We start from the raw sequence: 18798 nt of genomic DNA, 5'->3' as shown, positions 1-18798 counted from the left end.
CACTCCAGCAGGCTCCCACTCTGTCCTCTTCTCCATTAAGCTCCGGTTTGTGGATGGAGCCTCACGTCATCACGTATGCACATATACAGCGGAGGTGCGACCATGGCTGGGAGCAGCTTACAGAGGAGGCTGCGGTGGACCAGTCGAGGGAGCCTGCTGGATCGATGAATCAGGTAATACCAAACCAACCCACATGGAAGAAAAATATATTTTAAAAATCTTTTAAGAATACTCTTCCCAAAAATATTGACATATATTTGAAATACTACAATTTTGGCCGTATTCAATATATATATATACTGTATGTTGAAATGTGTTTTTTATATATTACAAAATATATGAAAAATATTTGTAAAAATATATAAAAAATGCATTTCAACATACAGGATAGATAGATAGATAGATAGATAGATAGATAGATAATAGGTAATAGATAGATAGATAATAGATAGATAATAGATAGATAGATAGATAGATAGATAGATAGATAGATAGATAGATAGATAGATAATAGATAGATAGATAGATAGATAGATAGATAGATAATAGATAGATAGATAATAGATAGATAGATAGATAGATAATAGATAGATAGATAGATAGATAGATAGATAATAGATAGATAGATAGATAGATAGATAGATAGATAGATAATAGATAGATAGATAGATAGATAGATAGATAGATAGATAGATAGATAATAGATAGATAGATAATAGATAGATAGATAGATAGATAGATAGATAGATAGATAGATAGATAATAGATAGATAGATAATAGATAGATAGATAGATAGATAGATAGATAGATAGATAGATAGATAGATAATAGATAGATAGAGAGATAGGTAGATAATAGATAGATAGAGAGATAGGTAGATAGATAGATGATAGATAGATAGATAGATAGATAGATAGATAATAGATAGATAGATAATAGATAGATAGATAGATAGATAGATAATAGATAGATAGATAGATAGATAGATAGATAGATAGATAGATAGATAGATAGATATAGATAGATGAGAGATAGATAGATAGATAGATAGATAGATAGATAGATAGATAGATAGATAGATAATAGATAGATAGATAGATAGATAGATAGATAGATAGATAGATAGATAGATAGATAGATAATAGATAGATAGATAATAGATAGATAGATAGATAGATAGATAGATAGATAGATAGATAGATAATAGATAGATAGATAATAGATAGATAGATAGATAGATAGATAGATAGATAGATAGATAGATAGATAATAGATAGATAGATAGATAGATAGATAATAGATAGATAGAGAGATAGGTAGATAGATAGATGATAGATAGATAGATAGATAGATAGATAGATAGATAGATAATAGATAGATAGATAGATAGATAGATAATAGATAGATAGAGAGATAGGTAGATAATAGATAGATAGAGAGATAGGTAGATAGATAGATGATAGATAGATAGATAATAGATAGATAGATAGATAGATAGATAATAGATAGATAGATAGATAGATAGATAGATATAGATAGATGAGAGATAGATAGATAGATAGATAGATAGATAGATAGATAGATAATAGATAGATAGATAGATAGATAGATAGATAGATAGATAGATAGATAGATAATAGATAGATAGATAGATAATAGATAGATAGATAATAGATAGATAATAGATAGATAGATAGATAGATAGATAATAGATAGATAGATAGATAGATAGATAGATAGATAGATAGATAGATAGATAGATAGATAGATATATACACTGTATGTTGAAATGCGTTTTTTATACATTACTAAATATATGAAAAATATTTGTAAAAATATATTTTTTAATATATATTCTTCAGAGTTTTTTAACATAAAAAAGTAATTTTAACATATATTTTTACATATATTTGTAAATGCATTCCAAAAATGTAGATTAAAATTTATTTTTAAAGACATACAGTATATGTGAAAATGTATTTTTAAAAATATTTTTTATATATTTTGTAATATATAAAAAAAGCATTTCAACATACAGTGTGTGTGTGTATATATAAATATAGAGAATACGGCCAAAATTGTAGTATTTCAAATATATGCCAATATATTTGGGAAGAGTATTTTTTAAATATATTTTCCTTCCACGTAGGAAGGGGGATTGCGCTAAGCGTCAAGAATAAACACAAATAATTCTGATCAGACAGAAGATCCAGTGCAGATAAAGCAGCCCGAATAATCCCACTGATGGACAGATTCTTCACCTCTTGTTCACACTGACAGTCACAAACTGCGTACCAGGTCCTCAGACCTCAGAGAGAAGGAGGTCCGGCTACACAGTGAGGGGAAAAAAACTTGAATGAATGAAAACTTCATGGAATATCAAACGGAACCCTCATGCTGACACCAGCACTCCAGCCAGATAAACCAACTCAGGATTATATCAATGACAAGCAAAAGGGAGGCGGCCTCTCACAGTGTAGTATTACAATCACCACTTTTATAACGACAAGAAAACTACTCACAAGTATAAAACTTAAACCAGCATTACGATCCCAGTTTGTCCTGATCAACGCCACGACGGGTGTGATGACGTCACTGCTGAAGTTTCGCCCGACGCAAATGATAAATGTAAAGTTGTGCACTTGGGGGCTAATAATATGCATGCGTCATACATACTAGGGGGGGTACAACTGGGGGGTCAATGGTGGAGAAGGATCTGGGGGGGTCAATGGTGGAGAAGGATCTGGGGAAGGGATCAATGGTGGAGAAGGATCTGGGTGGCTCAATGGTGGAGAAGGATCTGGGGGGGATCAATGGTAGAGAAGGATCTGGGGGGGTCAATGGTGGAGAAGGATTTAGGGGGGTCAATGGTGGAGAAGGATCTGGGGGTTCTGGTAGATCACAAGCTTAATAATGGCAGCAATGCCAAGCTGCGGGAGCAAAATCCTCTCTTGTATTAGGAGAGGTATAGACTCCAGAGAGAGATATCATTCCCCCCCCCCCCCAGTACAAATCATTAGTAATACCTCATCTGAAATATGCAGTTCAGTTTTGTGCTCCAATTCACAAAAAGAACATTGGGGAACTGGAGAAAGTACACAGAAGGGCAACCAAACTGATGAGGCATGGAGGAGATCAACTATGAGGGAAGATTAGAGGAACTGAATTTATTCTCTACTGAGAAGAGGAGATTAAGGGGGGATATGATCTCCATGTATAATACATAAGGGGGGATATGATCTCCATGTATAATACATAAGGGGGGCTATGATCTCCATGTATAATACATAAGGGGGGATATGATCTCCATGTATAATACATAAGGGGGGCTATGATCTCCATGTATAATACATAAGGGGGGATATGATCTCCATGTATAATACATAAGGGGGGATATGATCTCCATGTATAATACATAAGGGGGGGATATGATCTCCATGTATAATACATAAGGGGGATATGATCTCCATGTATAATACATAAGGGGGGATATGATCTCCATGTATAATACATAAGGGGGGATATGATCTCCACGTATAATACATAAGGGGGATATGATCACCATGTATAATACATAAGGGGGGATATGATCTCCATGTATAATACATAAGGGGGGATATGATCTCCATGTATAATACATAAGGGGGGATATGATCTCCACGTATAATACATAAGGGGGATATGATCACCATGTATAATACATAAGGGGGGATATGATCTCCGTGTATAATACATAAGGGGGGATATGATCTCCATGTATAATACATAAGGGGGGATATGATCTCCATGTATAATACATAAGGGGGATATGATCTCCATGTATAATACATAAGGGGGATATGATCTCCATGTATAATACATAAGGGGGGATGTGATCTCCATGTATAATACATAAGGGGGGATGTGATCTCCATGATAATACATAAGGGGGATATGCTCTCCATGTATAATACATAAGGGGGGGATGTGATCTCCATGTTTAATACATAAGGGGGGATATGATCTCCATGTATAATACATAAGGGGGATATGATCTCCATGTATAATACATAAGGGGGGATATGATCTCCATGTATAATACATAAGGGGGGATATGATCACTATGTATAATACATAAGGGGGGATGTGATCTCCATGATAATACATAAGGGGGGATATGCTCTCCATGTATAATACATAAGGGGGGGATGTGATCTCCATGTTTAATACATAAGGGGGGATATGATCCCCATGTATAATACATAAGGGGGGATATGATCTCTATGTATAATACATAAGGGGGATATGATCTCCATGTATAATACATAAGGGGGATATGATCTCCATGTATAATACATAAGGGGGGATATGATCTCCATGTACAATACATAAGGGGGATATGATCTCCATGTATAATACATAAGGGGGATATGATCTCCATGTATAATACATAAGGGGGGATATGATCACCATGTATAATACATAAGGGGGATATGATCTCCATGTATAATACATAAGGGGGATATGATCTCCAGGTATAATACATAAGGGGGGATATGATCACCATGTATAATACATAAGGGGGGATATGATCTCCATGTATAATACATAAGGGGGGATATGATCTCCATGTATAATACATAAGGGGGATATGATCTCCATGTATAATACATAAGTGGGAATATGATCACCATGTACAACACATAAGGGGGGATATGATCTCCATGTATAATACATAAGGGGGGATATGATCTCCATGTATAATATATAAGGGGGGATATGATCACCATGTATAATACATAAGGGGGGATATGATCTCCATGTATAATACATAAGGGGGGATATGATCTCCATGTATAATACATAAGGGGGGATATGATCTCCATGTATAATACATAAGGGGGGATATGATCTCCATGTATAATACATAAGGGGGGGATATGCTCTCCATATATAATACATAAGGGGGGATATGATCTCCATGTATAATACATAAGGGGGATATGATCTCCATGTATAATACATAAGGGGGATATGATCTCCAGGTATAATACATAAGGGGGGATATGATCACCATGTATAATACATAAGGGGGGATATGATCTCCATGTATAATACATAAGGGGGGATATGATCTCCATGTATAATACATAAGGGGGATATGATCTCCATGTATAATACATAAGTGGGAATATGATCACCATGTACAACACATAAGGGGGGATATGATCTCCATGTATAATACATAAGGGGGGATATGATCTCCATGTATAATATATAAGGGGGGATATGATCACCATGTATAATACATAAGGGGGGATATGATCTCCATGTATAATACATAAGGGGGGATATGATCTCCATGTATAATACATAAGGGGGGGATATGATCTCCATGTATAACAATAAGGGGGGATATGATCTCCATGTATACTACATAAGGGGGATATGATCTCCATGTATAATACATAAGAGGGGATATGATCTCCATGTATAATACATAAGGGGGGATATGATCTCCATGTATAATACATAAGGGGGGGATATGATCTCCATGTATAATACATAAGGGGGATGTGATCTCCATGTATAATACATAAGGGGGGGATATGATCTCCATGTATAATACATAAGGGGGGGATATGATCTCCATGTATAATACATAATGGGGGATATGATCTCCATGTATAATACATAAGGGGGATATGATCTCCATGTATAATACATAAGGGGGATATGATCTCCATGTATAATACATAAGGGGGATATGATCTCCATGTATAATACATAAGGGGGGATATGATCTCCATGTATAATACATAAGGGGGATATGATCTCCATGTATAATACATAAGGGGGATATGATCTCCATGTATAATACATAAGAGGGAATATGATCACCATGTATAATACATAAGGGGGAACTCCTGTCATGTGTGTAAGTGGGGGCTGTCATACTGAATTTATTATAGTGCCCTCTGCTGGGAGATATGATATCTTACCTCTCCTTGGTGCTCACCGGCAGACATTGCATATCCAGAAAAATCCTCCCACAACAGCAGAGTCTCCTCTGTCTCCTCCCAGGCCAGACTGTCGCAGTCATCCTCGAAATCATAATCTCTCCTGTAAGAGAAGATAGGATGGCTATAAGAAAACCCCCGAGTGTTTTCACCCGTCCCATGAATACCAACATCCCTCAATAAATCTAAATAGCCAAAGAATAGATTTGGATGGGACCTTTTAGGCATTGCACATATATTCCCAAATACATCCCACAGAACATATTTTATTCAAAACTTTTTTTTTTTTAAATACAGGTCTCAAGCTGCATACACATTCAGTGATCAAGATTTATATAGGATACAATTCTCTTTTATCCCGACGTGTTTCGAAATTAAATTCTTCCTCAGCGGAAATTCTCATTTCCCAGACGAAGAAAGTTATTTCAAAATGCGTTGGAATGAAACAGAATTGTATCCTATATAAATCCTGATCACTGAATGTGGATGCAGCTTGAGACCTGTATTTGAAAGAAAAAAAAGTTTTGAATAAAATACGTTTTTTATGGATTTATTTGGGAATATGCGCAATGCCTAAAAAGTCCCATCCAAATCTATTCTTTTATTGTATAGTACGAATATAAAATGAAAGAAAAAAAGAAAAAAGGACATTATAAAAAAAATATTTATGAGCGAGAACCTGACGCCACCTAAAACTCCACCCACCAATAAAAATGATGTATGTATGAGAATTTTTAGGACCATGACACACTAGTGATCCTGTCGCCGGCAAGAAAAGGGGGCGGGACATACTTCTTTCCATGTGAAAGAGCCCTAAAGAATTTTCCTTGCACTTTAAAATGTTTTATAAAATGATATAAGATGAATGTCATGTTAGCTCTGTCCTTTCTAGAATGTTTTAATTATTAGCTGCACAGAGTTGGCACATACAATATTTTATATATATATATATATATATATACATACACTGCTCAAAAAATGAAAGGAAGACTCTGAAAACCCATCAAATCTCAATGAAGAGGAATCTCCTGCTGGATCTCTATACTGACATGGACGGGGGATGGGTGAGGAACATAAGGACGCCCCATCGTTTGATGGAAATTATCGACCTACAGAGGACTGAACTCAAAGACACCCCGAAAATCAAAGAGGAAAAATGATGCAGCAGGCGAGTCCATTGTGCTGAAATGTCATTGCAGCAACTCAGAATGGCCCTCAGTAGTTTGTGTGGCCCCCACGTGGTTGTATGCATGCCTGACAATGTCGGGGGAGGCTCCTAATGAGACGACGGATGGTGTCCTGGGGGATTTCCTCCCAGATCTGGACCAGGGCATCACTGAGCTCCTGGACAGTCTGAGGTGCCACCTGGAGACGTCAGATGGACCGAAACATGACATCCCAGAGGTGTTCTATTGGATTTAGGTCAGGCGAGCGTGGGGGCCATTCAATGGTATCAATTCCTTCATCCTCCAGGAACTGCCTGCATACTCTCGCCACATGAGGCCGGGCATTGTGGTGCACCAGGAGGAACCCAGGACCCACTACACCAGGAGGAACCCAGGACCCACTGCACCAGGAGGAACCCAGGACCCACTGCACCAGGAGGAACCCAGGACCCACTGCACCATCGTAGGGTCTGACAATGGGTCCAAGGATTTCATCCCCATACCTAATGGCAGTCAGGGTGCCATTGTCTAGCCTGTAGAGGTCTGTGTGTCCCTCCATGGATATGCCTCCCCAGACCATCAATGACCCACCACCAATACAGTCATGCTGAACCATGTTACAGGCAGCAGAACGTTCTCCACGGCTTCTCCAGACCCTTTCACGTCTGTCACATGTGCTCAGGGGGAACCTGCTCTCACCTGTGAAAAGCACAGGGTGCCAGCGGTGGACCTGCCAATTCTGGGGTTCAATGGCAAATGCGAGCTCTATGGTGCCGGGCAGTGAGCACAGGGCCCACTAGAGGATGTCGGGCCCTCAGGCCAGCCTCATGAAGTCTGTTACTGATTGTTTGGTCAGAGACATTCACACCAGTGACCTGCTGGAGGTCATTTTGTAGGGCTCTGGCAGGGCTCATCCTGTTCCTCCTTGCACAAAGGAGCAGATACCAGTCCTGCTGATGTGTTAAGGACCTTCTACGGCCCTGTCCAGCTCTCCTAGATGAACTGCCTGTCTCCTGGAATCTCCTCCAGGCTCTTGAGACTGTGCTGGGAGACACAGCAAACCTTCTGGCAATGTCACGTATTGATGTGCCATCCTGGAGGAGTTGGCCTGCCTGTGTAACCGCTGTAATGTCCAGGTATGGCTTCATACTACCAGTAGTGACACTGACCTTAGCCAAAACTAGTAAAAAACAGTCGGAAAAGATGAGTTGGGAAAAAATGTCAGTGGCCTCCACCTGTAAAACCATTCCTGTTTTGAGGGTCGTCTCATTGTTGCCCATCTAGTGCACCTGTCGTTAATTTAATTAACACCAAAGCAGCTGAAAATGACTAACAACCCCCTCTGCTACTTACCTGACTGGATCAATATCCCAGGAGGTTCATGGACTTGATGCTAGACTCTGATTAAAAAGTCTTCCTTTCATTTTTTTGAGCAGTATATATATATAAATATAAACACACACAACACACATACATACATACATATACTAGAAAATGATACAGAAATTCTATTACTATTACCATATATATACAATATACTATTGTTTTTGTAAATATGTAAATGGATCCTTCAATGCTGGTTATACCCACTAGGTGTCACTGTTGTACCACTTTTCATCACTAATTCGGGGGGGGGGGGGAATCATTGTCTTCAATTATTAAAAATAAAGAGAACAAATTGTTACTTTTAGGCCTCATGCACACGGGCGTAAAAAAGACCCCGCCACTTTCAGGAGGTGCCTGGTGTTTTCTTACACCTCCAGCTGTTAGCTAATGTGCCCATTAGCAGGCGCCTAGTTCTGTATTTGCGCACTGCGTACGGGGGAGCCAAGGACTGACCCCAGACTCGCGTTCCCAAAAGAAGCGCATGTAAAGCTTCCTGCACCCCGGGATCTCTGTAAACGCTTCTCCCCTAGCAGGAGAAAAGCAGCTTCAAAAATGTGCCTAAGGCGTTTAGGTGCATCAAGCGTTCGGACATTTCTCCATTTCATTGGCCAATAAATATCCATTTATTCTGTCCATTAACATGAAAAAGAAAAACCGAATAACTGCTGAAGTGCTAAATGTGCCTAGCATTTACGCTCGTTTAAATGTGTTTACATTCGTTTAGGCACCTCAAGCATTTCTTCTGCCAAAGCTCTCCTCTGTGGAACACACAAGTGATGTCTTTTTTTTCTACCCCTAAATTGCCATAAACCCCCTATATGTGCATGGAGACCGAGACCGTGTGTGACAGAACATCGAACTTCAGTCTATTCTAATGTGAGTGCAAGTGCCATGTCACCCGATTATCTACAGCATGGGACCGATGGATGGATGGATAGATAGATAGATAGATAGAGAGAGAGAGAGGGGGGGGATGGATAGATAGATAGATAGATAGATAGATAGATAGATAATAAATAGATAAATAATAGATAGATAGATAGATAGATAGATAGATAGATAGATAGATAATAGATAGATAGATAATAGATAGATAGATAGATAGATAGATAATAGATAGATAGATAATAGATAGATAGATAGATAGATAGATAGATAGATAATAGATAGATAGATAGATAGATAGATAGATAGATAGATAGATAGATAGATAGATAGATAGATAATAGATAGATAATAGATAGATAGATAATAGATAGATAGATAGATAGATAGATAGATAGATAGATAGATAATAGATAGATAGATAGATAGATAGATAGATAATAGATAGATAGATAGATAGATAGATAGATAGATAGATAATAGATAGATAGATAATAGATAGATAGATAGATAGATAGATAGATAGATAGATAGATAGATAGATAGAGTGAAGGAAATGCAAATGATGACGGATCTGCATGTTCATGAGGGAAATAAGGATTTGATCCCCTATCATTCAGCAGGATTTCTGGCTCCCAGGTGTCTTTCATACAGGTAACAAGCTGAGATTAGAAGCAGTCTCTTAAAGGGAGTGCTGCTAATCTCATTGTGTTACCTGTATAAAAGACACCTGTCCACAGGAGCAATCAAACCATCAGATTCCAAACTCTCCACCATGGCAAAAACCAAAGAGCTGTCCAAGGGTGTCAGGGACAAGATTGTAGACCTACACAAGGCTGGACTGGGCTACCAAACTATGGCCAAGCAGCTTGGTGAGAAGGTGACAGCAGTTGGTGCAATCATTCACAAATGGAAGAAACACAAAACAAGTGTCAGTCTCCCTAGGTCTGGTGCACCATGCAAGATCTCACCTCGTGGAGTGTCAATGATCATGAGAACAGTGAGGAATCATCCCAGAACTACACGTGAGGATCTTGTCAATGATCTCCAGGCAGCTGGGACCACAGTCACCAAGAAAACAATTGGTAACACACTACGCCGGCAAGGACTGAAATCCTGCAGTGCCCGCAAGGTCCCTCTGCTCAAGAAAGCACATGTCCAGGTCCGTCTGAAGTCTGCCACTGAACATCTGAATGATGCAGAGGAGGACTGGTGGCAGTGTTGTGGTCAGATGAGACCAAAATCCAGCTCTTTGGCATCAACTCAACTCGCCGTGTTTGGAGGAGGAGGAATGCTGCCTATGACCCCAAGAACACCATCCCAACTGTGAAACATGGTGGTGGAAACATTCTACTTTAGGGGTGTTTTTCTGCTAAGGGGACAGGACAACTGCACCGCATCAAAGGGACGATGGACGGGGCAATGTACCGCCAAATCTTGGGTGAGAACCTTCTTCCCTCAGCCAGGGCATTGAAAATGGGTGGTGGATGGGTGTTCCAGCATGACAATGACCCAAAACACACGGCCAAAGCAACAAAGGAGCGGCTCAAGAAGAAGCACATTAAGGTCCTGGAGTGGCCTAGCCAGTCTCCAGACCTTAATCCGATTGAAAATCTGTGGATGGAGCTGAAAGTTCGAGTTGCCAAACATCAGCCAGCAAACCTTAATGACTTGGAGAGGATCTGCCAAGAGGAGTGGGCCAAAATCCCTCCTGAGATGTGTGCAAACCTGGGGGCCAACTCCAGGAAACGTCTGACCTCTGTGATTGCCAACAAGGGATTTGCCACCAAGTACTAAGTCATGTTTTGTGAAGGGGATCAAATCCTTCTTTCCCTCATGAACATGCAGATCCGTCATCATTTGTTTGACGCATTTCTGCTAAATTTGTTGTTGTATTCTGTCTCTCAGGGTTACAATACACCGAACATTCGATTTTTAGACCGATCATTTCTTTGTGAGGGGCAAACATTCACCATCAGCAGGGGAGCAAATACGCATTTCCTTCACTGTAGATAGATAGATGATAGATAGATAGATAGATAGATAGATAGATAGATAGATAGATAGATAGATAATAGATAGATAGATAATAGATAGATGGATAGATAGATAGATAGATAGATAGATAGATAGATAATAGATAGATAGATAGATAGATAGATAGATAGATAGATAGATAGATAATAGATAGATAGATAATAGATAGATAGATAGATAGATAATAGATAGATAGATAGATAGATAGATAGATAGATAATAGATAGATAGATGATAGATAGATAGATAGATAATAGATAGATAATAGATAATAGATAGATAGATAGATAGATAGATAGATAGATAGATAGATAGATAGATAATAGATAGATAGATAGATAGATAGATAGATAGATAGATAATAGATAGATAGATAGATAGATAGATAGATAGATAGATAATAGATAGATAGATAGATAGATAATAGATAGATAGATAATAGATAGATAGATAGATAGATAGATAGATAGATAGACAGACAGACAGGCAGACTATAGATAGGCATCTATCTGAGCACATGTACACGTCACATACAGCTGGTTCAGCATCTTCTGCATCTCCTCGTTGATACTCAACGCTGTACTCTCATCCTCGTCGCCTCCTCTGGCGCTCTCACTGTCACACATGGACGTGTCGTCATCAGGGACCGGCTTCTTCTCTTTCCGTCTTCCCAGCACTTTCATCGGGGAAAGGTGGACAGTCTGGTGAGGACGGAGGACAACATTTTACAATAACGATGACTACAATAAATGATAAGATGTTTCAGGGTGTGATGGGTGTCACCAAGCACAGGAAGTGATGGGAAATCTCCCTAGTGGGGACACGGCAAAAACACCTGACCGAAGCCCCCCCACTCTGCCCACACAGGGTAATGGTGATGGCTATGGGTGCTGGAGGTAGGGTCACCACCTCTTCCCTGTACACCCGAACACATATAGATTACACAGGTTCTGGGGATAATTTATTGCAGATAAGGCACTAGGTGAGATTAATTAGCACCTTAATCAGCCCCAGAACCTGAGTCATTACATAGTTAGGCCGGCCATATATGGGTCAAAATTCGACCGAATTTTCGGACTTAAGATTTTTCATCTGAAAGTTGGACCTAAGAACAATCGGCCAATTTTCACTGTTAGTGGGGTCAATGGCACCGGCTGATTTTTGTGGTCCCTCCCCTTTTCAGTGATCGGGTATCTTGGAAAACTTGTGAAAAACTACTGATTTTCGACTCAATGGTGGTCATATTGTACGATCGTTTTTCCAAAAAGAATATGCGCATGAGCCGTGACCTGGAAGGAGCAGAAGTTTCATCTGTTATATGGGGTGAACTTTATTACTCGGTCGGCTGATTTTTTTAAATCATTGTTGGCACCGCCGGATTACCGAGCGAACAACGTTTTCGATTTTCGGATGAAAAATTGTTTGGGATTCAAACCGTGTATGGCTTTCGTTATTTGCTAAATCAGCGTACTGTCAGGAGAATAGACGTATAGTGCAAATATGGGGCGAACAGACACAGCTGGAGGTAACCTACAGACCACAATCCAGCGATGAATGTCCACATTGGAAAAATACAAAGTTCAAGAGGGTGGACAGCGCCAGCATTTTTTTTTTTTTTTTTACCCCCTTCCTGTCCAGGCCAATTTTCAGCTTTCAGCGCTATCACACTTTGAATGACAATTGCGCGGTCATGCAACACTGTATCCATATGAAATTTTTAGCATTTTTTGAGACAGATAAAACTTTATTTTGGTGGTATTTATTTACCACTGGGATTTTTATTTTTTTTTGCTATATAAATGAAAAAGACCAAAAATTTTGAAAAAAAAAGTGTTTTTCTTATAAAATTTAGCAAATAAGTCATCTTTCTTCATAAATCTTGGCCAAAATGTATTCATCTATCTTTTTTAGTAAAAAAAAATAAAAATAACCCAAAATAGTTAATACCCAAAAATTATTATTTTTCAAAAATTTTTTTACATTTTCATTTATTAATTTTTTTTTATACTATTATTTATGTTTTTTTTTAATATACGGTCACCCTAGCAGTACACGGTCACCATGGTGACACTGTACTACTTATAGGGGTGAAGATTTTTTTTTTCTTTTTTTACACTGATTGCTTTTACACCCATAAAGGCTGTAAAAGCAATCATGTCTCCTCCTCTCTGGCTGCATTCCTGCAGCCATTGAGAAATACTGTGCGAGCTGTGATTGGTCACAGCTTGTCACATGGTACAAGGCTGTTGTGAATGGCCCTGCACCATGTGACCTCAGTGATCATTCACAGATTTCACAAGTAGTAAGCAATGATGTCAGAAGTGACATGCTTACTACTATTCATGTGATCACTGATTGGCCAATCAGTGATCACATGATCGGGCCCTCACACAGAGGTCCCGTACAGCGATCTGTTTTCAGTTGTTCCGCTGTGCCTCTGGCGCACGCTCCCAGGCAATGGATGTGAGGGGGACATTTAGAAATGTACACCCGTATTGGCAGCACTCCCATCCGGCCGTTTATCGGCAAAGGACCAGACGGGAAGAGGTTAAACAATATTATTTTTCTAATACTAAAATTGTAGTAGACATTTACAGGATTAAACAAAGACACACTGCCATCAACAGGTTGCAGTGGCCTCTGCAAACTGAAACCATTTTTTTTTTTACTCAACGCAACCTTAATTTTGCATGTGATTAATATGTCATAGCTGACATGATCAGGAATTATTGATTCTTGATAGTTAGTGACAACCGAAGTCATCACAGTAAAATGTCATTGGTAGTCGTCAAATGAAAGATGTATGTTTATTAAAATCTCATCATCACATGGTATTATGCGGAGCAATTGTTAAAGTACAGATTGTGGGCAATAAAGGGTCCTATATTGCAGATACTCATCTTCACTTCACCCTCTCAATACCCTATTGTATCCCTCAGTATATGCCCAGACCTTGCAAGTATGAGGTCTCCTACCAGAATACAGTGCTTGGGTATATGTGATCGAGAGATCGACTTGTGTACAACCAGCCTGTCCACAGATGGATCAAAATTCGGCCAGTCCCTGCTGCTGGACCGGCGACGTTTAGATTCGTCTATGGCCATCTTAAGGAGCCAATAGCCAGGAGGAAGACATCAACCTTGTGTAAGCTTCACCACCATCCAGCATGGAGCTTACACAGGGTGTGGACTCCCAATGACCAATTATATCAATCCAAAATGGTGAATTACCAGAATGCAATGCTTGGGCCTAAGACTGGCCATACATGATCAAGAGATCGACTTGTGTACAACCAACCTGCTCATAGATGGATCAAAATTCAGCCAGTCCTTGCTGAAACGGCCGCATTTCAACCCTTCTATGGCCATCATAAGGAGACAATAGCCAGGAGGAAGACATCAACCTTGTGTAAGCTCCACCATCATCCAGCATGGAGCTTACACAGGGTGTGGACTCCCAATGACCAATTACATCAATCCAAAATGTCAAATTATGGATATAAATGTATCAAATTTTGTATCTTTAGTATCTAGAAGACTTTCTGCTGAAGGAATAATTTTGATTGGTGCATTTCATTTTCTCCATAAGCTATTGTAGCCCTCGGTATATGCCCAGACCTTCCAAGTATGTGGTCTCCTACCAGAATGCAATGCTTGGGCCTAAGTTCGGCCATACATGATTGAGAGATCGACACTTGTGTACAACCAACCTGCCCATAGATGGATCGAAATTCGGCCAGTCCCTACTGAACCGGCTGCATTTCGATCTGTCTATGGCCATCATAAGGAGCCAATAGCCAGGAGGAAGACACCAACCTTGAGTAAGCTCCACCACCATTCAGCATGGAGCTTACACAGGGTGTGGACTCCCACTGATCAATTCTATCAATCCAAAATGGTAAATTACCAGAATGCAGGGCTTGGGCCTAAGACTGGACATACATGATCAAGAGATCAACTTGTGTACAACCAACCTGCTCATAGATGGATCAAAATTCGGCCAGTCCCTGCTGAGCCGGTCACATTTCAATCCTTCTATGGCCATCATAAGGAGCCAATAGCCAGGAGGAAGACATCAACCTTGTGTAAGCTCCACCACCATCCAGCATGGAGCTTACACAGGGTGTGGACTCCCAATGACCAATTATATCAATCCAAAATGGTGAATTACCAGAATGCAATGCTTGGGCCTAAGACTGGCCATAGATGATCGAGAGATCAACTTGTGTACAACCAACCTGCCCATAGATGGATCCAAATTCGACCAGTCCCTGCTGAAACGGCCGCATTTCAATCCGTATATTGCGATCATAAGGAGCCAATAGCCAGGAGGAAGTCATCGACCTTGTATAAGCTCCATCAGCATCCAGCACAGAGCTTACAGAGGGTGTGGACTCTTAATCAATGACCAATTATATCAATCCAAAATGGTAAATTACCAGAATACAGGGCTTGGGCCTAAGACTGGCCATACATGATCAAGAGATCGACTTGTGCACAACCAACCTGCTCATAGATGGATCAAAATTCATCCAGTCCCTGCTGAACCTGCTGCATTTCAATCCGTCTAAGGCCATCATAAGGAGCTAATACCCAGGAGAAAGACATCAACCTTGTGTAAGCTCCGCCACCATCCAGCATGGAGCTTACACAGGGTGTGGACTCCCAATGACCAATTATATCAATCCAAAATGTCAAATTATGGATATAAATGTATCAAATTTTGTATCTTTAGTATCTAGAAGAACTTCTGCTGAAGGAATAATTCTGATTGGTGCATTTCACTCTCTCAATGTACTATTGTAGCCCTTGGTATACGCCCAGACCTTCCAATCATGTGGCCTCCTACCAGATAGCAATGCTTGGACCTAAGACTGGCCATACATGATCGTGAGACTGACACTTGTGTACAACCAACCTGCCCATAGATGGATCAAAATTCGGCCAGTCCCTACTGAACTGGCTGCATTTTGATCCCTCTATGGCCATCATAAGGAGCCAATAGCAAGGAGGAAGACATCAACCTTGTGTAAGCTTCACCACCATCCAGCATGGAGCTTACACAGGGTGTGGACTCCCAATGACCAATTATATCAATCCAAAATGGTGAATTACCAGAATGCAATGCTTGGGAATAAGACCAGCCATACATGATTGAAAGATCGACTTGTGTACAACCAACCTGCTCATAGATGGATCAAAATTCAGCCAGTCCCTGCTGAGCCGGTCACATTTCAATCCTTCTATGGCCATCATAAGGAGCTAGTACCCAGGAAGAAGACATCAACCTTGTGTAAGCTCCACCACTATCCAGCATGGAGCTTACACAGGGTGTGGACCCAATGACCAATTACATCAATCCAAAATGTCAAATTACGGATATAAATGTATCAAATTTTGTATCTTTAGTATCTAGAAGAATTTCTGCTGAAGGAATAATTTTGATTGGGGCATTTCACTTTCTCAATAAGCTATTGTAGCCCTCAGTATATGCCCAGACCTTCCATGTATGTGGCCTCCTACCAGAATGCAATGCTTGGGCCTAAGTTCGGCCATACATGATCGAGAGATCAGCTTGTGTCCAACCAACCTGCCCATAGATGGATCAAAATTTGGTCAGTCCCTACTGAACCGGCTGCATTTCGATCCATCTATGGCCATCATAAGGAGCCAATAGCCAGGAGGAAGACATCAACCTTGAGTAAGCTCCACCATCCAGCATGGAGCTTACACAGGGTGTAGACTCCCAATTACCAATTATATCAATCCAAAATGTCAAATTCTGGATATAAATGTATCAAATTTTGTATCTTTAGTAACTAGTAGAATTTCTGCTGAAGGAATAAATCTGATTGGTGCACTTCACTCTCTCAATGTACTATTGTAGCCCTTGGTATATGCCCAGACCTTCCAAGTATGTGGCCTTCTAAAAGAATGCAATGCTTGGGCCTAAGACCAGCCATACATAATCAAGAGATCGACTTGTGTACAACCAACCTGCTCATAGATGGATCAAACTTCGGCCAGTCCCTGCTGAGCCAGTCACATTTCGATCCTTCTATGGCCATCATAAGGAGACAATAGCCAGGAGGAAGACATCAACCTTGTGTAAGCTCCACCACCATCCAGCATGGAACTTACACAGGGTGTGGACTCCCAATGACCAATTATATCAATCTAAAATGTCAAATTATGGATATAAATGTATCAAATTTTGTATCTTTAGTATCTAGAATAATTTCTACTGAAGGAATAATTCTGATTGGTGCATTTCACTTTCTCCATAAGCTATTGTAGCCCTCGGTATATGCCCAGACCTTCCATGTATGTGGCCTCCTACCAGAATGCAATGCTTGGGCCTAAGTTCGGCCATACATGATCGAGAGATCAGCTTGTGTCCAACCAACCTGCCCATAGATGGATCAAAATTTGGTCAGTCCCTGCTGAACCGGCTGCATTTCGATCCATCTATGGCCATCATAAGGAGCCAATAGCCAGGAGGAAGACATCAACCTTGAGTAAGCTCCACCTCCATCCAGCAGGGAGCTTACAGAGGGTGTGGACTCCCAATGGCCAATTATATCAATCCAAAATGGTAAATTATGGATATCAATGTATCAAATTTTGTATCTTTAGTAACTGGTGGAATTTCTGCTGAAGGAATAAATCTGATTGGTGCACTTCACTCTCTCAATGTACTATTGTAGCCCTTGAATGCAATGCTTGGGCCTAAGACTGGCCATACATGATCGACTTGTGTACAACCAACCTGCCCATAGATGGTTCGAAATACTGCCAGTCACTGCTGAACCGGCTGCATTTCGATCCGTTTATGGCCATCATAAAGAGCCAATAGCCAGGAAGAAGGCATAAACCTTGTGTAAGCTCCACCACCATCCAGCATGGAGCTTACACAGGGTGTGGACTCCCAATGACCAATTATATCAATCCAAAATGTCAAATTACGAATATAAATATATCAAATTTTGTATCTTTAGTACCTAGTCGAAGGAATTATTCTGATTGGTGCACTCGTGGGGAATCACAGCATACACATTCTTTTGATTATAAATTGAAGAGTCGCTTGACTTCTGGAAACCACACCCACCCCATGCCCCAATCACACACCTGTAGCATGTTGATCATGTCTTCACAGCTGCGCTGCTGAGCCACGTCGCACAGTTTGGCCGTGATATCGATCCGGCGGCAGATGTCCATGTCCACCCGCATGGCCTTCTCCTGGATCTTGGTGTCCAGCTCCGTCAGGTTCTAGAAGAGAATTCAGGAGGCTTTTTTTAGCTTTTTTTTTATTATATCATTATTTT

General features: G+C 40.1%; 1 protein-coding gene across 1 annotated transcript in view; it reads right to left on the bottom strand.

Moving 5' to 3' along the window:
• IFFO1 (intermediate filament family orphan 1) overlaps positions 1–18798 on the bottom strand; it is a 41839-nt gene that overhangs the window by 10669 nt on the left and 12372 nt on the right. The window contains exons 3-5 of the mRNA XM_089663006.1: positions 18602–18742; positions 12009–12175; positions 5983–6103 (exon numbers count right to left, since the gene is read on the bottom strand). Coding sequence (XP_089519132.1) covers positions 5983–6103; positions 12009–12175; positions 18602–18742 — 429 coding nt within the window. The remainder of the gene's footprint in view (positions 1–5982; positions 6104–12008; positions 12176–18601; positions 18743–18798) is intronic.

This window comes from Staurois parvus, unplaced genomic scaffold, assembly GCF_062004578.1.
Source record: "Staurois parvus isolate SC_StPar_1 unplaced genomic scaffold, SC_StPar_1.0 ptg001612l, whole genome shotgun sequence".
NCBI lineage: Eukaryota > Metazoa > Chordata > Amphibia > Anura > Ranidae > Staurois > Staurois parvus.
The sequence above is the reverse complement of the archived record's forward strand: the minus strand, read 5'-3'. Positions and strand labels throughout refer to the sequence as shown.